The sequence below is a fragment of the Lacerta agilis genome, chromosome 1 (assembly GCF_009819535.1).
Source record: "Lacerta agilis isolate rLacAgi1 chromosome 1, rLacAgi1.pri, whole genome shotgun sequence".
Taxonomy (NCBI): Eukaryota; Metazoa; Chordata; class Lepidosauria; order Squamata; family Lacertidae; genus Lacerta; species Lacerta agilis.
In genome coordinates this window covers 41766198-41790558 of record NC_046312.1, presented here as the reverse complement: position 1 = coordinate 41790558, position 24361 = coordinate 41766198, and the positions used below count along the sequence as shown (strand labels likewise).

General features: G+C 45.2%; 1 protein-coding gene across 3 annotated transcripts in view; it reads left to right on the top strand.

The window, feature by feature from the left end:
- Nucleotides 1-1566: 1566 nt before the first annotated feature.
- Nucleotides 1567-24361, top strand: part of RPAP1 (RNA polymerase II associated protein 1) — a 44775-nt gene continuing 21980 nt past the window's right edge. For 2 of the 3 annotated variants that reach the window (XM_033145643.1, XM_033145645.1), the window contains exons 1-10: nt 1567-1665; nt 6543-6782; nt 6984-7129; nt 8824-8916; nt 10992-11178; nt 11475-11651; nt 12256-12498; nt 21578-21693; nt 22861-22959; nt 23641-23742. In XM_033145643.1, the coding sequence (XP_033001534.1) occupies nt 6593-6782; nt 6984-7129; nt 8824-8916; nt 10992-11178; nt 11475-11651; nt 12256-12498; nt 21578-21693; nt 22861-22959; nt 23641-23742 (1353 nt within the window). In that variant the 5' untranslated portion in view covers nt 1567-1665; nt 6543-6592. Of the gene's footprint in view, nt 1666-2555; nt 2575-6542; nt 6783-6983; nt 7130-8823; nt 8917-10991; nt 11179-11474; nt 11652-12255; nt 12499-21577; nt 21694-22860; nt 22960-23640; nt 23743-24361 lie in introns of those variants that run through there. The other variant, XM_033145644.1, reaches the window with a different exon arrangement.

Genomic DNA, 24361 nt, shown 5'->3' with positions numbered 1-24361 from the left:
AGGCGACTGCAGGCAAGGGGTGACATAACTGGGCTTCTGAGGCTTGGAGCTTGTTTCCCCACAAGGGAGCTGCAGAAAGAATATAGTTGGTTAAGGGAGCCATGGACTCAAAAAGGTCGAAAACCTCTGCTTTATGGTTTTGCCACCACTTGAAAACATTTGTTTTCGTCAGGAATTTTAGACACTAGCTGATTACGCCTGCTTGCTTTTGATATTGCTGAATCATGCTGCATATGCTTACTGCATTGTTGATTCTGGCTCTTTGAAATGCTTCTGCATATGTCAACTTAAGATACCCAGTTTCTGAGTTGAAAGGCAACTATCAAAATCTTTCTAATAAGCAAAATATTGAAGACGCACGAGGAAAGTGTTTTATGGAGATTGCCATCTTCTGATGGAGCCCCCCGTGGTGAATGCAGATGGACCATTTTGCTAGTGCTCTGTCTTTGTTCCTTCCCACCCACTTTCACCATGCACTTCAGATTAAAGTTCACATTCATTTTATAAGCATCACACTTGGTTTTTCCAATAAATATTTACACCTGCCCACTTGAGGCACAATGATTGGGTCCAGCCACAAAATTGCACCGGTTCAGGATCCAACCAATACAGTATCTAACATGGTGAAGCGCTACATCATTCTTCAGCCCTGAAATGGATTCTTGAGTTGAGATTCCTGCATTGCAGGGGGTTGGGCTAGATGATCCTTGGGGTCCCTTCCAACTCTATGATTCTAAACACTATACAGTAGCGAGATTCACATGGATAACACTTCCCTTGCTGGGGTATCACAGCTGCATATTCGCCTGGGCTTAGAACCCCTTTGCAAAAGGGGGAAACCCTGAGCTGGAGCAGAGGGGTGATGATGGCTATGCAGGGCCGGATTTAGGTTTGATGAGACCCTAAGCTATTGAAGGTAATGGGGCCCTTTATATGTCCAGCTGTCCTTTGTCAACTACAAATTGTCACTGGTTTTTTGTGCTGAATGTATGCTATATGGTAATTTATGGACCTAATAGGTATCTAAAGCCATTTGCACATAACAAAATATGTATTTTATCAAAGTAATTGTTGAACTGAAATACAATTAAGAAGTATATTAATATTGAAATACAATTACGTATATTAATAGTGAAAAAATTATTAAGCTCTAACTTAAAATGATTTTTTATTCATAACAAACTGAATAATGCAAACACATTGGCATTTTGCAATAACAAAACCTCCTTTAGAAACACAATTAAATCGGGGGGGGGGTACAAGAGAGTGGGGCCCTAACCTATAGCTTGTTCAGCTTAAACGTAAATCCGGCATTGCGGCTATGGGACCCTATTTGGGGGGTGCGCCCTATGGAAACCAGTGGGGCGCACTTCTAACTGGACCGGCATGGAGGTGGGATGCATCTCCCGCGCCAAGGGCAAGCTCGCCGGTCGCTCCCAGCCGCTGCCGGGGCTTCCCTTCGCCGCCTCTCTCCGCATCCCAAAATGGCAGCGAAGGCGGGGCCTCGGCTCGACGCGCCGCCCGGGAAACCTCCCCATCCTGGCGGCGGCGGCGGCGGCAGCGGCGGCGGCGGAAGGAAAGGCATGTGCGTCAAAGCGCTGCTGGGCTGAGCGGAGGCGCCGCTGCCGCCGTATAAGGATGGCAGAAGCAGCCCACGCAGCACAGGTCAGTGGGCATCCAGCAGCCTCCGCGTCTCCTCCTCCTCCTCCTGGGTGGGCAACCTCCGTCTCCCTGGCACGAAGGTTGTGCCGGCCTAGGGACTCACGGTCCGCCCGCTTCTTCTGGCACCCAGACTTTCAAGTGCCTCTGAGCATGCCTAGAGAGCGTTTCCTTCGCGGAAAACTCTTTGCATCCCGTCCCCGGACGCTTGGGACTATGGAGCATGCATCCTAGCGGGCCGTGGACTCCGGAACCTCTTTTAAAGACACGAGCCATAACATGGCGTTTTTATTTGCATTGGGGCTGCCTGTGCATTCAGACGGGGTTTTCTCTCTCTGGGGGAATGCCCCACAGCTACAGGCTAGAATTGGTTGAAGGGGGCTTTGTCACGCATCGTATTCTCTTGTTTCTGTGGGCGGGTTGGGGCCTGTGAGCTACCCGTTGTATCTGCGAGGCTAGTAGAAGAGGCGGTGATACCTGCATAGACCAAAGAAATCGGCGAATGACTTGTGAAGAGGGAGGAAAGGCAAAACCGATTTCTGGCATCTGTGCAGCGGCACATGTTCAGCCCTGGATTTTTACCTATTTGTTTTTGTTTTGTTTTTTAAATCTCCATTGTTGTACTGTAGTAGGAGAAGCAAGACAGGAGCCAGGAAGGAACAGCACAAATTCCCCCCCCCCCTCTAAAGAAATGTGATGAATCACATTTGAGGCCTCTGGTGGAAAAGTAAACTAGACGTTTAAATGCAACCTTTTATTTAAACAAACACAGAAGTGTCCTCCCAGAGCAATGGGTTAAACCCTTAAAGGGATGCTTTGCAGATTGCATCAATTCCTTGTGTGTGATTATCAGCAGCAGATTGTAGGAAGATCTAGCAGTCTGAGTGGACTTGAAGTTTAAGTCTGATAATTAAGGTACTGCGTTTATACAGAAAAAAGGAAGGAAGTACAGTACCATGCAATAAGAATACCTGTGTTGAAGTCCCGATAGATAGATAGATAGATAGAGGATAGGATACACATTATATTTTGCTTTATAGATTTTTTACTTTCTTTGGTGAACGTCAAGGACAAGTAGCCAAATAACCTGCATATCATTCACAAGTGTGTGATGGTTAAGCTGTAATCTTCCTCATGATGTTCTTTGCTCATTAAATTTAACAGCCTTATTCCAAATTATGTACAAATGGAAATACATAGGCACATACCTGGTAACTTGTGTAGAAAAACAAAGGGTTAGAATTTCCATGCCCAAACACTCATTTGAAGCAGCATGTGGTCTTCTACGAACTCTCTGCACTACTGTACAGTGTGTTTTCCTTTGTTTTTTTAAAATGTAGTTTAAAGACTCAAGCCCTGGATTTCTTCTGCCCAGAGCTGATGAGCCTTTTCATATGGCATGATGTCAGAAATGAATGACGCCAGTTCCATCCATAGACAATGACATCACAGCAGCGGTGGCGGCAGCACTGGGGTGGGGGTGGGGAGGGGAGATAAAAAAAGCATGAAGAAAATTGCAGGAAGGTATAACACAGCAGGGCAGTGTAAATGATGATGATGATGATGATGATGATAATAATAATAAATTTTATTATTTACCCCCCACCCATCTGGCTGGGTTTCCTCAGCCACTCTGGGCAGCTTACAGCATATCTAAAAACAAAATTAAAACATCAAGCATTAGAAACCTCCCGATACAGGGCTGCCTTCAGATGTCTTCTAAAAGTTGTGTAATGTACAAGATGCACAATCAAAAGATGGCTAATTTGTTTCACACAACTCAAGCAGCATTTTAAGTTCTAGTCTTGTCAGAACTTGAGTCTTATCCTTTGGACTTCACCCAGCCTACACACACAGAATATAGTGTGAACACATATAAGGTGGGTGGAATTAGTAATAGGAGTATTAATGGTGGTTTCTCCCACAATTTTTTGTACCCTGTTTTTAATACTTGAGAGCAAAGTGTATGTCTCTCGCTGATGTGCAACAGATGCATTATTTGCCCCTTACCTATTTAAAACTGGCAGAAGTGAAGGCTTAATGTTTATTTTTAAAGTGTACGGGGAAGTAAGGCATAGATGCACAACCAATGAAGTGTGCCTGCATTTTATTCTTATTTATTTATACCTTTTTACATTAATAATAATAATAATTTTTACACCCCGCCCATCTGGCTGGGTTTCCCCAGCCACTCTGGGCAGCTTCCAACAGAATATCAATAATAATAATAATAATAATAATAATAATAATAAAGCAGCGATAAAACATCAAACATTAAAAACTTCCCTTAATAGGGCTGCCTTCAGATGTCTTCTAAGTCATACAGTTGTTGATTTCCTTGACATCTGATGGGAGAGCATTTCACAGGGCAGGTGTCACTACCGAGAAGGCCCTCTGCCTGGTTCCCTGTAACGTCACTTCTTGCAGTGAGGGAGTTGTCAACCCAATGAACTTCCTGACTAAGGGGGGATTTGAAATCTGCTTTCCGGAGTCCTAGAACAAGAGCTGCTCATCTGGTGGGACAGAGCTTTAATAATAGCCTCCCAGCTGAGACATCATTGCTGCTTACTGGGAGGGATGAGGCAGTGGGGATGTCAGGGCTGTGCAGGTACACTGGGGGAACCAATATTGCATTCCCGCTGCTGTACCCACACAGCTCCAGCCTCTCCGCTGCCCTGCCCCTCTTTCGGTTAAGCAGCAGTGATACCCCTGCCAGGAAGACATTGCTTCAACTCTGTCACATCAGGGAAGCCACTCCTGCCCTATCCCAAAAACTATCCACTACACCAAAGGTGTTCCCTTGGAGATCTGTTTCTGAATATCTGCTTTCAGTAATGTTTCAATCGGGTCTTGATCTGATTCTGAAAAGAGATAAAATGAAATTACCGGTACTCTCTTCCTTGGCATGCTTCCTGCAAAAGCATTTCATAACATATATCTTGGACCAAAGGCCTTACATGGTTTCGCCTTCAGATTGTGAAAGTTGAGTTGCTAGGAGGTCTGTTCTGGTATCACTCTGGGCTGCTAGCATCAATTGCTCTGACGTGAGGGGTGTCTGTTAATGTTTGTTGGGTGTTGCTGACTTAAAGTTGTTTCTTAACGAGTTTTAAGTTGTGCTTTAAAATAAAGGACCTCATTGGACTGCTTAGCAGTAGAGCAGTTGGAAATTTAGACGTGCAGGGTGCCTTCATGATACTCACAACCACGCCCCTTCTAAGATTATACAACAATTTTATAAATTATACAATACTAATAATTAGGGATGCATTGCAACAATCAATGCATGTCTCCACAGGTTGCCTTTCAGCTACTATTTTCTGTGCATGTACATGGGCAAATGATTTGGAGTGCATCGGTGTCTTCTTTCAGAGTGACTTAAATTGTGTTTTCCATGAAGTTCCCTTGTATATAACAGAACCTGCACACCGGTCTCTTGAAAAAGAAGCACCTTGTGTTTTTGGTGTTCCTAAATGCTTAGCCATACAGTGGCTATAGGACACTGGAAGGGACGTGGGTGGCGCTGTGGTCTAAACCACTGAGCCTCTTGGGTTTGCCGATTAGGTTGGCGGTTCGAATCCCCGCGATGGGGTGAGCTCCCGTTGCTCGGTCCCAGCTCCTGCCAACCTAGCAGTTTGAAAGCACGCCCCAAAGTGCAAGTAGATAAATAGGTACTGCTCCGGCGGGAAGGTAAACGGCGTTTCCGTGTGCTGCTCTGGTTTCGGTGTTCCGTTGCACCAGAAGCGGCTTAGTCATGCTGGCTACATGACCCGAAAAAACTGTCAGTGGACAAACGCCGGTTCCTTCGGCATGTAAAGTGAGCTGAGTGCTGCAACCTCAGAGTCGTCTGTGACTGGACTTAGCTGCCAGGGGTCCTTTACCTTTAGCTTTTTTAGGACACTGGAGACAAGGACCTTGCAGGGACCTTGCTGCAGAAATAGTAATGAATGGGTCTCCAACCCTCTATGACCCCAGACCACTAGGCCACTGCTGCCTAGGTAAGAGTAAGTATACAAATATGTCATATTTTCAGTTACAGGTAGGTAGCCATGTTGGTCTGCCATAGTCAAAACAAAATAAAATAAAATAATTCCTTCCAGTAGCATCTTAGACACCAACTAAGTTTGTCTCTAAGGTGCTACTGGAAGGATTATTTTATTTTGTTATGTCATATTTTGTTCTGAAAGGAGGACAAAGACAGAAGGAAACTTTGATCACAAGTATGTTTCCTTGTGAGCGGTTGCAGTTTGCTCTGTGGTGGTCTTTTGAAGTCAGTTTCGCTAGGATATCAAACATTTGGGCCCTGAAGCCCCATAGCGCTGCTGTACATACAAAAAGTTGACCATTTTGTTGGGATTCGCTTACTGTTTCCTCCGCTGTGTCTGAAGCTTCCATAAATAAACTGGGAGGGGAAAGTGCTGTGAAGTACAGAAGAAAGGAAGGAGCATTTTAGAAACAGCCGTTTGTGCAGAAGTCACATCAAAGGCAGGTGGATTGTAGTGTGTGTGTGTGTGTGTGTGTGTGTTTGTGTGTGTTTGTGTGTGTGTGTGTTCTGCCTCCTTCCTAAAATAGCACCCACCGCAGCAATAACACTGTGTTTCCTCCCCCTTTTTGGCACGAGAATGCGTTCGTTGTTTGCAGAGAAATGTTCAACAACTATTTTGCACAAATTTCTGGTTTCAAATGAGTGTCATAGCAGGGCACCTTAATTGGGGTGGAAGAGGGGGAGGCCATTGACATGTCTGGGCTGTCCATTAATAGTCCTGTTCTTTGTGGCCCTTTGGGGTACTCGAACAGTGTGTGAAAGTAGAGGGTAATAAGAATTCTTCAAAAGCTTCTTTCCCCAGGTAAAGTTCCTTTCCTCCCTTTCTCTGCACCTGATTCAGGTTAACCCTTAAGCTCTGTAAAGGAAGGCTGTGGCTACAAAAGGAGAAAGATGCTGTCAAGGCCCAAGCCTGGGGAGTCGGAGGCAGACTTGCTGAAGTTCCAGAATCAGTTCCTGGCAGCGAAAGCTTCTGCAGCGGTGAAGGTTGTAAAGAAAGCAGATAAGAGAAGAGGGGATCTGGGGAGTGGAGAGGATGAGAGGCCCCCATTGCAGCATGACAGGGATGTGGTGATGCTGGATGGTAAGTTTATTGTTAAATGTATAGTGGAGATGGGGGCTGAATTTCTCAATTTTGTGCAACTCTCATCAAGATGGTAGTTACTAAATGGAGCTTTTAAAGTTTCATATGTATTTCCTCAAAAGAAGAAAAACATCTGGAGATTACTAATGCTCTGCATATTCTCTCTCTCTCTCTCTCTCTCTCTCTCTCTCTCTCTCTCAGACTTTCCTGATGCGCCCCCTCCACTGACACCAGCACCTCCCAAAAAATCCAAATTCAAAAGTGCCCGTGTTCATTTTGATGAGGATCCAGGAGAGCAGTTGGATCGCAGTGATCAACACATCACAGCCGTCTTCAGCAAAATAATTGTGCGTCCTGTTTATAAGAACTGCAATAATAGTGATTAAACCTCTGATTGACCTGTGGTAACGATTGATAAATACTCAAGCTGGGGCAGTATGCATTAAAAATAAAGTGATATAATCCTGCAGAGTAACCCAAATATTGCACACATACATTCCAAAGCAAAATAGAAAATTCTTTCCAGTAGCACCTTAGAGACCAACTGAGTTTGTTCTTCGTATGAGCTTTCGTGTGCATGCACACTTCTTCAGATACAGTAATTTGTAACTATACACATTTTTACTTATTGTTGTTTAATTTATTCTTCTTTTGCTGAGAAATGAAGCCTTCTGGGGCTCAAAGGCACCTTCTGACCAGGAAGCTGCTTTGTATGGAGTGCCGCCTTACTGACAGGTGCTCTCTGAGGTTCTTGTGTTGCAGGTGGTTGGACTCGACAACCCTTGGTCCTTTCCAACTCTATGCTTCCATGAGGTCAATGGTCCTTCTTAGCCCTGCTGCCGGAGATCTTTAGGGTAGTAGATATTCATTCATTCATTCAAGCTAGAGCTTGGCTTCATATACCCAAGAGCAAAACACATGGATTGGCTATCGAAACTGTGTGTACATATATTTTACCAACATGCATTTTACCATGTCCTTGTTTCGAGGTAGATATATCTGTTTAAGATACCCTTGGTATTTGACATGAGAAACATTTATTTTGTATTTGGGTATGTGCACCCCAGTAGAAAAAGTCAAGCAGAACTTAGCCCATGTTGCGAACAAGTTGTTAGGTGTGGAATTTGTGTATGAGGTCCTGAAATGACCGGTAACAGACAAGGTGGTGGGGAGGAGGCGCTTACCTGACCTTCTGACAGGTAACTCACTGCTGCTTTCTAGGAGAGAGCAGGGTGAGGGTGTCCAGATTGACTTACCCTGTGCATATGCACCGCACTGACCTCCCCCACCCCCAGTAAACAGCCATGACTAACCTGTTGGGAGCCCAAGTAAGCACCCCTGCCCCACCCTGCCATCAGCTACTGGATGTGACAGAGGCTGTCAGTCATTCTATTAGAAAGGCTGCAGTTCTCTGCCCCTTTAACTGGAAGCAAGTCTCAATGAAGTTACAAATAATTAGTAGCCTGTTTGGATACAGGCATGTGCAGATATGCTTCAAGAGTGAAATTACACCTTGTGAAGGACACAGCTGCATCATTGTGTTTGTTGCTAGAAATCCATGGGTTAACTAACGATTCAACAACGGTTTTATTAACGCCAAGATAATGTTTTTATTGTCTAGTAAGAATCTGTTTCTGGTCTCTTGGCCTTTTTACAATTTATGCTACATTGTCTTCAAAAATATATAATGAAAGTTTTTTTAAAAACAACAACAACATGGAAATGTTGATGGTTGGCAAGTGTCTTTCAGTGACGCATCTCTCAAGTGACACAATTTTAAGCATTTTCTGGGGAAAGGATGGAGCTGTCCTTGTCCAGTGCTGATGAACCTAGCGCCTCTTTCATTCTTAGAAGTAGGCCACTCTTAGACAAGCGCAAAATGAAAATTGAGGAGTGAGGAGTTTGTGTCGAAACAGCTACTATCTCATAGCTGAGGGAAGACCTGAGCAGGAGGCTAAGGCCAAACTCCTTCAGCTGAGCCATTGTAAAGCACTATAATGAATGAAACCAGTATTCATTTGGCATTGTGTCTTTGTGGCAGGAACGTGACACAAGCACTGCCAACGTGACCATGCCTGTCTTCACTGGAGATGCATTTCCCAGAGTCTTTCACAGGTCCGAAATAAAAACAGAGGTAAGAAAAGCAGCTTCACATTTATCAGCCCCCTCTCCTCCTGTTTCTGCTTTGTTTAGCTTACCCTTTTAGTTCTGTGTATTATGCTTCATTATAATGAAGTCTGCTGCTGATGGACTTGGTTGTGCAGCCAAAAAATGCTTTAAATAAATAGAGGAAGTGTTGGGGCTTCTAGGGCGTTACATAGGAGACTTGGCAAACTGGATGCAGTGAGTTACGTTAAAAGCACACGTGTTGGATTTTCAGTTGTGTGTGATGAGTCTGCTAGATGGATGGGACATTGTTGGGCTTGGGTTGGATTTTGGGAGGCAGTGGCTGGCTCATGACAACCATGGGGCTTCCTCGAGGGGTCACCAGCTTGACCCCAAGTGTGGGACATGCCCTTGATTTGGTTTATGCCCTTGGTGGCAAGGTCGATGGTCTGGAAATAGAGCAGGTTTTTGTGACTCTTGTCATTGTCACACCACTTCCTGGTGAAGTTTAGGCTAATGGTGCCAAACATGTTATTCCATATTTCCAAAGTTGATGAAGAAAGCCATTCTAAACTTTTGGATACCTGCTAGCAGTGAGTGGTGGATTCATATTAGTGAAGTGTAAGATAATGCAATACATTATCTATCTCATTCCTTCAGTGCCCTTTACAAAGCACTTTCCTTACTTTTGTGCAGTTGCGTGTGTTTCCAGTGGTTCTCTGTCCAGTTTTTACTACCATTGTCATTTATGAAAACTTAGCAGGGCCCTGAAATTACCTGGGTTTCTTCCTAGTTCAGGGGAGTCTGAACTGCATTTTTGGCATGCTACAAAACGTTTTCTTTTTCTGGGGTTTCTGTGGTATGGCCTTGTGTTTGCCTGCGCCTCTGGCCTATTCACTTAACATTTTTACTATGGGAGCTGCAGTCAGAATTGGCAGACACTCCCACCAGACTACTGTTTGGAGCTCTAGGAGGCAACAGCTCAGAAAACAACGGAGAGAAGTAGAGAACATGCAAGAGTTTTGTCTCCTGGGAGACAGCATGGACTTGAAGGGCTGGAGCATCTGAAATGCTTGTTACAGGGCATGCTGTTTTGTTTTTTAAATAAAAAAGCCAATCTTTCTAGTGCATTGTAAAGTTTTATATTGCAGTGTGCAATGTTGGTTTTTGCCATTTTGAATATAGAAGGTGCTACTTTTTGTCTCTGTTTTCTAATATGCTGATGGGAGACATGGGCTGGGATCCAGAGAGTCTCTTCTGCATGCACAGACAGGCTTTTGCATGCTGAACCAGCTGTTTTGGCTCTTGTTGGAGGGAAGAAAATCTGCATCCACAGAAACTCTGCTGCCAGTTTTCACACAGTTCACGGTGTGCATATCGGTTGTGCAATCTTGGCTGTAGCAATATATCATTTTTCTTTCCATCGTAGCTTCTTTGGCTTAGTAGCATCAAGGTGGATATGCTTCATGCCGCTTTTTTCTTATCAGTAGTCAGTAAGTCTTTGACAGTGCCTGAGTGTAGACACTATGCAAATTTTAAAATCCATTAGTTAAGCACCATTCATCAAATTTATTACTGTGAAATTCTTGCCCTCTTACAGTCCCAAAATCTTCAGTGATGGCTTTTCCAAGACAGTGAAGTCTGTTTATCCTCAGAAATGCAAAGCATTCAGATAAGCAGACTCTTGGATTAATCATGAAGGCGGAGTGGAACAAGCTAGCCTAAGAATTTACCTACAACCAGATGCTTTCTTGCTTGCTTCATTTTGTCAAGAAATGTATCTATTTTTCTCTTCCTGGTGTTTAAACACTTAACAGCAAAGTAATATATTACGTTGTATCTGGGAAAGAGTGAGGAAGGGCTGTGACAGTGTGACACACACTCTCCCTCCCTCCTTCCCTCCCTCCCCCCTCAAAACTGTCTAATCTATACCTTGCAGCTGAGGACACAATATAAAAATCCATGTTGAAGACAGCAGAAAATCTGGATAACACATATTGACCCAATTGGAGTGGGTGGCAGGAATGTTGATGAATTGTTGTTGTTTTTTGGTTATATGAGAAAGACAGAGGAGTGCTTACTTGCTGTTTTGTCTTCTTGCAGGCAAAATCATCAGCTGGAAAGAAAAGTATCTTTGCTCAGAAGATAGCTGCTAAGAGGGCAGCCGAAGTGGCTCAAATATCTTCCCCTACTGCTGAAGAAGCTGAACAGACAAATGTAGGACCAGCAGCTCCAGATGCTGTCCTACCTCCTGAAGCCTTGGAGACCCAATTCCGCAGGGGTGAGGAAGGTAAATGTTGATACCTGTGGAGCAAGTATTCTCAGTTCCCGATGGCATGTGGAAGCCTTGAAGATGCTCGTCGAATATTAGCATAGAGAAGCAAATATCTCCTTAAAAGCTTGTGCTGGTGAGCCCTAGCATTGAGGCGGTGATCCTGTGCACAGTTACATTGGAGTAAGCACCATCGAACTCGGTGTGACTTAATGTCTGAGAATACATGCACCAGATTGTAAATCAACTCAGTGGAGTATGTTGTCAGTTTAGGTTTGCTTATGAATACCACTCACAGTGCTCTTTGTTTCTAGATAAGCCTGCTGGTAGTGTACACAGTCAGCGGTCAAGCATTGTCACTGGGAAAGGTCTTGGAAGCCTGGGAGGAGAGCAAGAAGCCCAGAACATCCACAAGGAGAACGTGGAGAAGCTTCAGTCCATGTCTCAAGAGCAGATCTTGGAGGAGCAGAAACGACTGCTGGCTCAGCTAGGTACAATCTCCTTGCTGACTTCTGTACACTTTATTCAGTGATTTGGATTAGCCCCCCTCTGATTTTTAAGGATCAGGCCAGTCACCTTCAGTTTTGAAAGCACGAAACATAACATGAACTCTACACAAAATAACGTTGTCCAAAGCAGCAAAGCCAACTTCAGACACGCGGAATCGTTCCCAGGAGTCGCTTCCACGCTTGAAGATTTCCTGTTGGCATATTTAATTTATGCAGCTGACTATGTAACAGGCACACAAACTGCAAAGCCTCTTTCACAGACCTCCTGGGTCTGTTGAAGTTAGCTGCTTACATTAATTTTTTTGGACAGGATGCTTCCGAGACACAAATGTGATATCGTGTCTTTAATTTGCAACCTGAAAAGCAGCCCTCTGACTGAAGGCCAGGTGGGAGGGGACCTGATGAGGAAATGAGTGGGGATATTGTTTTTGCTTGTTACTGTGTTATGCATTTTTGTGTTTTTATATTGTCAACAACAACTATTATTATTATTAACAATAATCAGTATTGACTCAAAGAACTGACACATGCATCAAAGAGAAATATTAATGCTGACAGTATTTTGTCCCATTCTTGTGGTTATCAGATCCCAGTTTACTTGCATTCTTAAAGTCACGACGTGATGGTAAAACAACTCGGGAAGGAGAAAGCAAAAAGCAGCATGAGAGGCCAAGAAAGCTTCTGCATCCAGAAACGCAGCCTAGACCCCAGCACGAAGCACAAGAAACTCTGAAAGCTCCTTTGTTACAGAAGCCAGTGATGGAAGAGGTGGAGGGCATGGAGGAGTCCCTGCAAACAGAAGCTGGTACAAGAATCGAGGATAGCACAGGTAAGGGAAAGTTACGCGTTGTTGCAATGGATAAGCAAAATGGCCAAGTTTCCATATAATATACATGCTCGTTTTAAATCAAAGGAGCACCTACAGTTTGTTCCCTCTTTGTGTTTTTAAGGTTGTTTAAAAAAAAACACTTTTATTTTCTAGAGGTGGAATTACAGCCCCCATTTTTAAAATGACTTATTCCTAACAACATGTTGGTACTAGATCGAGTGCTGATAGGAGAGGGCTTCGTTGCAAAATTAAAAAATAAAATAAAATAATATAAATATATGTGTCTATATATAAAGGGGAAGGGTTGAACCTCTCTCTTTTTTTCAGGCAGGTGGGGCAGTGGGGAGCCAGTCTGGTATTTTGATAGCAGCAAGTTAGAGACTTAATTTAAAATAAATTTTTAAAAATACAAAAAAATACAAAACAACCATTGCTGTACAGGGGTGGGGGGGTGAGGAGGGGGGTCCCCTCCTCAGATTATGACTGTTGCATTGCAATAAAAAGCTCCATATAAAATAATAATAATAATAATAATAATAATAATAATAATAATAATAATAATAATAAATAATATACATGCTCGTTTTCCAGGGTTTTGATCATTGCTTCAATTCTAGAGGCCAAGTATTCTCAACTCAAATCTGTTGTGCAAATGGAACAATTGCAAGACCATAATTTTGCTTTATCATATAGCCAAGAAGAGGCTGTTTTACCTGACCCAACCTTGGTGGGGTGGGGAGGGAAGACTTGCTACATGCAGTTTTCATATATTTGCTGGTGTTGCAATAGTCTCTGGCAAGGGGTGGCAGAGATGAAAAGAATGTGGCAACTACAGATGCAGCTGCTGATAAGAGCAGGTTCGAATGGCACCTTCACTTCCACTTCTTGGCAGGCTGCATGTCCTTTGGGAACAATCAATATGTTTGGGTTTTGTATAAATATATATTTGCTGCTGCTGATTCATTCACTGTGTGGCACTATATGGCAACATTACCTGCTCCTTGTGAACATATGCCCATTTCAGGGACTCCCCCTGCACCAACAGTCTCTTTCAGCTACAGTCTCTTTCTGCTTCCACTCTGAGATGACCCTAAACCCATTTTTACTGCAAGGCGATTCTGGGCCTGGCTTTTATATCTCGATGGGTGACACCTGGCTTGAGAGCAGTACATGTGAAAAGGATCTAGGAGTCTTGGTAGACCATAAACTTGACATGAGTCAACAGTGTGATGCAGCAGCTAAAAAAGCCAATGCAATTCTGGGCTGCATCAATAGGAGTATAGCATCTAGATCAAGGGAAGTAATAGTACCACTGTATTCCGCTCTGGTCTGACCTCACCTGGAATACTGTGTCCAGTTCTGGGCACCACAGTTCAAGAAGGATACTGACAAGCTGGAACGTGTCCAGAGGAGGGCAACCAAAATGGTCAAAGGCCTGGAAACGATGCCTTATGAGGAACGGCTTAGGGAGCTGGGTATGTTTAGCCTGGAGAAGAGAAGGTTAAGGGGTGATATGATAGCCATGTTCAAATATATCAAAGGATGTCATATAGAGGAGGGAGAAAGGTTGTTTTCTGCTGCTCCAGAGAAGCGGACATGGGGCAATGGATTCAAACTACAAGAAAGAAGATTCCACCTAAACATTAGGAAGAACTTCCTGACAGTAAGAGCTGTTCAACAGTGGAATTAGATGCCAAGGAGTGTGGTAAAGTCTCCTTCTTTGGAGGTCTTTAAGCGGAGGCTTGACAGCCATCTGTCAGGAATGCTTTGATGGTGTTTCCTGCTTGGCAGGGGGTTGGACTGGATGGCCCTTGTGGTCTCTTCCAACTCTATGATTCTATGATTCCCAGAAGCGATGTGTTTGAAGTTAACAATTGAGCTGTCAAATTAGGTCCCTGGGCAGAGGCTTTGTAGGAAAGAATCAGCGATTTCCCTATGTGTAAGTAAAGGATCTGATTTGGGAGATTAGAGAGGAAGGATGAACAGTAGGAAGACTGGAGAAAGAAGTATGCTGGCAATGAGTCCAGGAACCACCACATCATAGGCCGCTTGCGCTGCAGAAGTGAATGAAGATAAGTCGGAACACGTTTTAGAGGCTGCACCTGCAGAAGCTGCTAAAATAGCTCGGTCTCCATTGCGGCTTCTACAGCACTGCGGGGTTGGGTGAAGCCAGTGAGAAATTGTTGTGGCTTTCGGGAAGCAGATTGACTGCCAAGTGGAGTTCCTCCTATAAACTAGAACTTGCTGTGAACAAAAGGCCTTGGGTTGGGGGGGTGGAGGAAGCAGATTTCGGTAGCTGCTTAAAGCTAGCTGGAATCTCTCCCAAGACTGATAAATCCTGTGAGGTTTAAGAATCCTGTGTTTGGATTATATTCGTTCTCAGTGTGGATTACCTAGCCTTAAAAGGCACACAGCTTGAGGTATTGGTTGATTGGCAGGCTAGAGGGGCACCCACCTTCCATCTCCTTCAAATAGTAGGAACAGGGATAATATGTGCCTTGCAGGAAATGCATTGTTTGCGATGCCTCAAGATTGGAGTCAAATCTGTAAGAGGGACCTGTGGGCTTCTGCTGGAGCTTGTGTTCTGTTGACACTGCAGGACCTTGTAGGATCAATAACAACCTTTTTACTCTTGCCATATCTGCAGGTCAGTTTCTGTTTCCTCTACTTCAGCCTTTCTCAACCTTGGGTCCCCAGATGTTTTTGGCCTACAACTCCCATCATCCCTGACCACTGGTCCTGCTACCTAGGGATGATGGGAGTTGTAGGCCAGAAACACCAGGGGACCCAAGGTTGAGAAAGGCTGCTCTAGTTAAGTGATCTTGCTAGTGAGTCCAGACTGAGTTACCTGCAGGCAGTTCTTGCCAAAGGACAGCCAAAAGCAGTTGCTCATTGCCTCTGTTATCCCCAGACAAGGAGGAAAGGATTAAAAAATAATAAGGAGGGTGGGGCGGGGAGAGACACGGTTCTGCCTCAAGGAGCTTACATCTTAATTTCCACAGTGATGGGAGGAAGAAATGGTAGAGAGAAAGCAGAGCAGGAAAGCCTAAACATGTTAATTCACTTAAGTGCACCCAGGGCTTCATTTCAGTTGCAAATGAGACCTTGAGGGGTCAGGCCAGAATTGCTGAGGCCTTCATCTTGGTCAGTTTTGGGATCCTGTTCTTTAGCTCCTTGCCTCAGAATTTTGTTACAATAAAGCTCCAAGTGTATTCCAGAAGGGCTGCAGCTCAGTGATAGAGCAGGTGCTTTCAGACAGAAGGCCCTGAATTATCCAGGTAGGGTTGGGAGAGACCTCAGTCTGAAATCCTGGAGAGCCACTGCCTGCCATCTTGGATAATAACTGAGCCAGGTGAGCCAACAGCCTGACTCGGCACAAGGCAGCTTTCTGTGCTCCCCTTAAGCGGCCAAACAAACCATGACCCATGAAGTCGATCCAAGAGGACAGTTAACCTCCCTGGTTTTACTGAGTTCTTGGGACTGCAGAAACAAGGGGAAGGGCCGTAGCTCAGTGGTGGAGCATCTGCTTTGAGCGCAGAAGGTCCCAGGTTCAATCCCTGGCATCTCCACGTAGGGCTGGTGGGAGAGAGCTGATCAATTTCAATCAGTGCAGAGGATACGGAGCTGGATGGAACAGTGGTCTGTCTTGGTATAAGGTAGCTTTCTGGATTGCCAGATACCCGGCAGCCCACGATACATGCCCTGTAGTGCCTGGCTCTGTGGGTCACAGTTTGAGCAGACCTGCTCTTTCGTAAGCTTTAATTCGAAACTTCCCTGCTTTTATTGTTGTTTTTTTCCCATTCCGTTCCTTTTCTCCCGCCTTGTTGCAGCCCTATCTTCTTGAGTGTTTTACCTCTCTGCTGCCTCCCGCCCCCGCCCCCGCCCAGGCCCCATACTTGCGCTGGCTGTTCCCTTCTGTCTGATCCTTTGTTCTGCTATATTCTCCGGGTCTCCCTGCATCCTGGAGCCTGCTTAATGAGATCTTTGAATCGCTCTTGGATTTGAGCGGTGTGGTTTGGTGCGATAAGGGTGGTGTTTACTGTTTTTCTTCTTGAGAGAGCAGCTTGAATGTGCAAGAGGAGGGAAGGGAGAAGAAGCGAGAGCAGGTGGATTAGCACTTCCACAAGAGCTGCTTCCCTCCCCCCCCCCCGCCCACAATTTCTTCCCCCCCCCATTTTCATATGCTTTCCTGCATTGGGTTTTAGTTTTTTAGCAGGCTGGCGCTAGAACAGTAGCTTGTAAGGTGCACAGCTTGAAGAGAAATGTTGGGTATTTCCTCTGCACCAGGATTGGGGGCGGGGGGAGAAGGTCCTTCAAGCCTTAAAAAATGTGGAGATAGCAGCAGATTGATAGCAAAGGATTTATGAGATGACATATTGGGAGAGGAGAAGCAAGATGTGATTGCGGAGGGAAGCAGAACTTGGTTATGGGAGGAGAGGAAAAGGTGTGTTGAACCAAGGAAGGGCAACTGTCCGTGGGGTGACTTAGTATATCATTGGGAAGAGAGGAGCTTTTATAAAAATCAATGGAGCTTTTCAAGCTGCCCGAGGTTATGCATGCAGCACATTGTGCCCAGCAGGAGACGTATTATTAATTTTGCATTAGCACTTAGCATTGGAAAGCTGCCACTGTTGATGCCAAGGAGTAAATTCATCTTGAATAGACTTAGCAGCAGCCATGTTGCCAGAGGGAAGAAGGCAGCCTGCTCTTGCAACGGGAAGAGAGCAATTAATTCAGAAGGGGGAAACCCATTCTTAACAAGGTCAAAGATTTGGGCTTCCGATTCTCAAGGTCCCTCTCAGGTGGGGCCACACGGTGCTTTCCGTAACAAGGGTCTGTTGATTTATTCAATTTATATCCCATCCTTCCTCCGAAAGGGGTTCGAAATCCCCAGTGGACTTTCTTTGCTGGAGTGGAAGCAGAGATTGCAGCTTGGGGAGCAGGATCAGAGCTCAGTGACAGAGCACATGCTTCACATTAGGGGCTGGGCGATGTTGGGTTTTCAACATAGCAGTGTAGTGCCAGCCCACCTTCCCAGGCAAAGTCTGCAAGGCGGTGCAAAACCACCCTATCTGCACCTTGTGGAGAGGGGCCGCTGGAGGCTGCTGGCAAGCGGCAGACCTGCCAGCGTGTTCACAGGAGCGTCCTACTCTTGTGTAGGACTCTGGCAGAGACATGTTCACTCCCTCCTGGTCGGTCATTCAGGAGCTTCAAAAGCTTTCTTCTGCCCAAATATCACAGCGACTGATACCAAGAAGCATCAGCACACTTAGGGATCCGCAGAGTCTTCACGGCATGCGTAAACAGACCTCAGCAACTCAGCATTTTGGCTAATCTACTTTATTTACATATAAACACACACGGAGCACTGCAACATGGTTCCCTCTCTCTCTGGCATCAGACAGCAAAGAGAAAGCACAAAGGACAATAGTCCCACTTCATGGAACACAGTAACACAAACATCCTTTCTCTGTCACTTCCCACTCAGTGGAATGAAAACATACCGTCATGTGATAGACAACAATCCCATGACTGCAGACATGGGGAATGAATCGCCAACATCTTCCACCAGGAGGGTGGGCTCCATCTTTCTGGGAGGAAAGGCACAGCACCCCCCCCCCCAAGGTGAAGGCAACCTGGTGGTAGCCAAGCAAGGCTGCAGGTCTGATCTCACTCCTACTTGAGTGCAAGCAGGTACGGGGTTGGGGCTCTCTCAGCTGGGAAGGGCAGGCTTCATGCTTCTCAGCTGAGCAGCCCCGATCCTTTTAACGGAGCCCCCATCCCACCGCTGGCTCCTGTGAGCTGGTGGCGGGTCGGAGCCTCATCAAAACTACTTTGCTGAGGGGAGGGCAGCAGCACGTTCCTCAGCCCAAGCAGTTCAAAGAAGCAGAGAGAGGAACAAGCTGTATTGGCAACTTGCCGATCCAGTTTGTTTCTCCTTCTGCCAGGGCAGAGTGCAATGGCGGTTTCACCACCGATATACCGCTGAGTGAAGCTGTCATCATGGTCTCCTCCCAATACTGGTCCTGAGCGATATATTGATATATCGCCCAGTGCTGCTTCACATGCAGACGACCCTAGGTTTCATTCCTGGCCGTCCGTCAGCTAAAAGGCTAGCAAGCGATTGAAAACACCCTCTGCCTGAGACCCTGGAGAACTACAGCTGCTTAGAATAGACAGGTAACTGATAAAGTGGGTAAAAATGAGCCAAAGTTTGGGGCTCAAATGACAGACTAAACACTAAACTGAAGTTAAAGGTAAAGGGTAAAGGGACCCCTGACCATTAGGTTCCAGTCGTGTCCAACTCTGGGGTTGCGGCGCTCATCTTGCATTACTGGCTGAGGGAGCCGGCGTACAGCTTCCGGGTCATGTAGCCGGGATGGCTAAGCCGCTTCTGGCGAACCAGAGCAGCGCACGGAAACGCTGTTTACCTTCCCCCCGGAGTGGTCCCCATTTATCTACTTGCACTTCAACGTGCTTTTAAACTGCTAGGTTGGCAGGAGCAGGGACTGAGCAACGGGAGCTCACCCTGTCGTGGGGATTTGAACCACTGACCTTCTGATCAGCAAGCCCTAGTCTCTGTGGTTTAACCCACAGCGCCACCCACGTCCCTGCGTTAAGCAGGAGCTAAGGATTCTGATCTCCTTGTTGCTGCACTATAAAAGGGGACGGGGAAGCTTGCAAGCCTGGGGTGATATCTGCACCCTCTTCCTCCCAAGGGCTAGTAACATTTTAGCCCAGGGGTAGGCAACCTAAGGCCTGTGAGCCGGATGCGGCCCAATTGCCTTCTCAGTCCGGCCCGCGGACGGTCCGGGAATCAGCATGTTTTTACACGAGTAGAATGTGTCCTTTTATTTAAAATGCACCTCTGGGTTATTTGTGGGGCATAGGAATTTGTTCATTTTATTTTTCAAAATATAGTCCGGCCCACCACATGGTCTGAGGGATGGTGGACCAGCACACGGCTGTTTTAGCCACACAGCAAATAGTGTGATAGGTTTATTACACTTGCCCAAGGACCTCTGTTGTTGACCAGGGGTTTCAACCAGACTTCCTCCTGCGCTAGTTCCACAGCACTCTATGCCTTGCTTCCCAGAAGACGTAATGGTGCATGTGAGGGAGCCTGGCAAAAGCCTCTGCAATCTTCTCCAGTTAATGTATGTAGGAGGCATTTCTCTGCAACGCCTTCCTCCTGCTCTGCTTCATGCTGTCATGGTGTCGATGAATCTGTGGCTGAATCTGAGTACCAGAGAGCCAGAACTTTAGCAGATGCAGTGATTTGGCTTGGTGGGGGCTGTGCTTGTAAAACATCGTGCAGGGGAGAGCCAAGCTGCAGGAAATGGCACTATAGGCTGACTATATGTTGCCCACCCAAATCTGAAAAACAAAGCATAAGCTTGGAAAGGTTCAGTGCACATTCACCATCCGGGCTGCCAGGTTGTGTTTCTCTAAAGGGGTTTCTCATCAGTTCAACAATCTGCTGATAACCCTAGAATACATAACAGTCTTCCCCCCCACTGTTGACAAGATTGCAACGCTAGTATCTGGTAGTACAGATTACTAATTTGATTCAGAGCATGGTTTAACCCGCCTTCTCCATTTAGTGATTAATGGAGAGGAAAAAACAAATACCAGAAGACTCTTCTGCTTCTTCCTGCTTCACACCCACCCCACTGGTGTGTTTGTTCTTCATTCCAGCATTTCTTTAAAAATATATATAATGAATGTACCTTGAACTAAATGTGGATTAGGTTGAAGTGAACAGGTGAATTGTTTTTTCCAGTCTGGGTAGTTAAGTCTGGAAATGGTCCTTTGCTTTTTGCTGTGTGTTGACATTGTGGAAATTATTTGGGCTCTTCTTTTTAAAATCAGCTAATGGGAGGCAACTCAAGATGAGAAAAAGAGAGAGGCAAAACAGCTAAGAATGAGGCAGCTTAAGGAAGCCATAGCCCTATGGAAGTTTTGAGTTTTTTTTGTGGGGGGGGGGGTGAGGCCTTCACAATGTTTTGGGTTTGTGTAGATATTTCTTGGTGTTATCCCACATTTTACTCATTTGCTGGGCTGACCGCTGTTTCAGCATCCTTGCTATGCATACCTTGGAGTAAGTCCCACTGAAGTCAGTGGGGCTTACTGTACTTCTAAGTAGACTTATGGCAAATTGCAGAATTTAGCACCTGGGCATGTGATGGAGCATCCCGACAGCTGTTTTACCTTGCTTATAGTCCAAAGATAAGCAATAGGTAATGGTTGAAAATAAGCTCTTACTGTAATTTTACTAGAGCTTTGTTTAACTTGATTTGGATGCTTACTCCATTACTAATTGTAAGCCCCATTGTCCTAGAACAACATTCCAGAGTTAACTCAGTAGATTTATCTCAAGAGGTTGTCAAGGTGCTAATTGTTCCTTCCATTGCTGCCTAGTCTATAATGCTAAATAATTGATCTTCTTGATGTTCCAGCCATTTAAAAACTTATTGGCTATGCTCAGAGTCTCCTATTCAATTATTGCTGCAGAGCCAAGATGTATAATTAGTTGATTCCCCCCACCTTTCAATTTCTCACTGGCTCTTTGTGAGGACCCAGAATTCTAAACATTATCACTAGTGAGATGGCAATAATGGAGCTCTCTGAACTTGATTTTCAAGACTCTTACTTTCCAAGATTATTGGTTTTCTCTCCTCAGTATCTTTATTTTGAGACCCTTTTCTTAGGGTTGTTGGGGTGCGGTTTAAATCATTAGCCTCATGTTATTCTCTGCTCTTGATTTTCTAATCTGATTGTATTCTCTCCACGTCCAAGTTGATATTCAGCTTATCTTCATTTCATCTGCAAATTTTATTAACGGCGCCATCCACTTTCCTTCTCCAGATCTTATGGAAGATTAAACTGTTGGTGGACCTTTGATGTTTATGTATCGATGATGAGTCAGTCTCTGAGCTTTTTTCCCCTTCCCCTTGTAGCGTCATGAAAGCAGTATTTGATGCACTTCTTCAGAGCCACAAATGTTGACGATGAAAGTGATGCATGCTCTGCTTTCACGCTCAAGAATAACAATGTCCGCCTTTGCCTTTCCCAAAAGGTGGTGACCTTCCAGTGAAGCCTCAGAAAGAGTGGCTCCACATGGACACTGTGGAGTTAGAGAAGCTGCAGTGGTTGAAGGACCTCCCTGAACCTCGGCAGAAGAAAACCAAAAAGGTCAGGAGAATAAAACACAGTCCCTTCTTTCTTGCTTTCAAATTATCTTCCCCCTAGAAAATTGGTAGGTAACCTTTTTCAGCCTGAGGGCTGCCTTCCTTTATGGGAACCTGGGGGGGGGGGGGCGGCAGGCTGCATCCCAGTAGGGGGCAGAAGCAAAAGAGCAATGGGTGTGACTCTTGCCTTAGTAACAGGGATTACATTCCAGCCATGAAAAAGCTGTTTCTACACCCACACTTACCCACCCCCACACACCACTTTCCATCCTCCTTCCAGGCAAGCAAGAGGCATTATCTCAGTTCAAGGAGACATTCTAGCCAGGCAGAAGCTCTTGAGGGTGTGGCCAGGGAGAGGCAATTTGGCCTACAGAGAATCCCAAAGTCCAAACAGCAGTGTTTGAAATCCCCCAGGCACCAGGCGCGGGTCCAGTTGTGACCATGTGAACCTGATCTTGTCATCACGTTTGGCAACTAACATCTCCACCATCTGGCAGTTTCTGCTGCCCCCCCCCCAACATATCCCAGCATCGAAAGACACTGCTGCGTGGCAGCCGGCTGGCTGATCTGTGGAGATGTATTGTTCTTTCCTGAAGAACAGCAACATCATAGAATTTCAGAGTTGGGAAAGACCTTGTCCAACCCCTTGCTCAATGGAAGACTTGCAACCACCATATTTCTGACATAAAGTCTCCAAGAGCAATGAACTTAACTTACCTGATTGATAGGTTTATTGACAACGGCGCCCACCTTCTGCACAAATCCTGTATTATTATTTTTTGATGTTTTAATGTGTTGGAAACCGTTCTGAGACATTTTTTCTTTAAAATATAAAGCGATATAGAGATGATGATGATGATAATTTCACTGTACCTGTACAAAAAAAATGGCACCTAGACAGTCCATTGTGGCGGCCGTAACCTAGGTTTAAGGTGTCATTTGGTGATTAGTTTATATCTCTGAGTTTCCAACCCTACCAGACAGAGAGACCTGGAGGACCACATTTGGTCCCTAGGCTGGAGGTCCCCTTCCCTAGAACATGTGGTCAGCAAAAAAATCGGTAAAAGTTGGCTTGGGTAGCTAAGGGATTTAGATCCTACTAAGTATGAGCAGCTAAATTGGCACAGTAGGCAATAAAGGTTATAATTTTATTTGTTTCTTTCTCCAATAGGCAATGCAGGCACGCTTCAATTTGAAGGGAGAACTTATTCCCCCAGATAAAGACCTCCCCACACATCTGGGCCTACACCACCATGGAGAGGAAGCAGAAGTAAGGGGAGAACAGCCTTGAACGCAAGAACATGCTTGTGATCTCATTGCATGTTTGACTCTCTTTCCTGTCTTTCCTTCTTAGGTAGTCCTGGGCTAGGTGGTCTGACCATTAATGATTCTCAGTTGACGGCATGTAAAGTACTTTCCTTCTATCAAAAATGGAAGAAGCAGAGAATTAATTACTGTGAAATAAGATTGCTGCTGGGAGCATGATTTCTTTTTCTCATCACATATGAGAATGGGAATTTCCCTCACCCTCCTCTTGAGTAGCAGGAACTTACTGAACTGGAGATCCCAGACTATTGGATAGTGTAGTGTAGCTTTCCAATGAATGTTTCTCCTGGGAAGGCTCAGTCTTTGGTGTTTTGCTTAGAGCCTAATGGAGCATTATAAAAGAAGGGTGACTCCTACTGTAACCTCCATCCTTTCTTTGTGGCGTTTGATGTGTCTTGCATGCTTGACTCCTCTAAAGCTTAGCACAAGCACCTTGTTGTCCCTGCTGTCTGCATGTATTGCACTATTACCTGGATTGTGCGGTGGGATTGGCAGAGGGCAGTCCTGTTGACTCCCTTGCTTCTTTCAGAGTCTGTTCAGGTGAAAGGATGATGTCTCTTCAGTAGTTTGTAACTTAACACAATGATAGATACCCTAATGTCTGGATGTTTTATTTTTATGCTAGAGGGCTGGCTACTCGCTCCAAGAGCTCTTCCACTTGTCTCGCAGCCAGGTCATTCAGCAAAGGACTCTGGCTTTGCAGGTGCTGGGCCACATTGTCCAGAAGGTGAGTTAACCTTCGTAGGGGTGACGAGAGAAACGGGGTGGCCAGGTTTCTTCTGATGCCGCATAAACCATCTCCACATCCCAAATCACCAATGTGCTTTCTGGTTCCTGATCTTGCTCGCCTTTTAATTGGCCCTTTTAATTAAGACAATTTGGTGACACGCAAGTACGTCCACAAGGTTTGATCTGAAGTGGTCATTTTTGCAAAGTTGAAGAGTGACCACGGCGCACCAACAGAAAGCTTCATGCTGTGACAGTTCTTATTAGATGGGTCATTGATCAAAACAGCCTTCCCCAGCCTGACACCTCCAGATGTTGCTTTAAGACTGACCACTAGCTGTGCTGCCTGGACCTGATGGAAGTTGGAGTTTAGGAGCAAAGCTTGGGGGAGTCAGCCTGGGGAAGGCCATATTGAAACATTTTTGAAGGTTCCTACCTCATTAATGAGTAAATAAAACATTATTTGGATCTCTCCATATATTTGATGGCTCTTTTAAGCCACTGAACTGCTTTGAAAGAATGTTGCTGACCAGACTGAAATCTTACTAGTTGTCTTCTGATGCTGTTATCATGTTATTATCTAACCTGAAAGGTTCGAGTGATATTCTTTTGCACGTTTA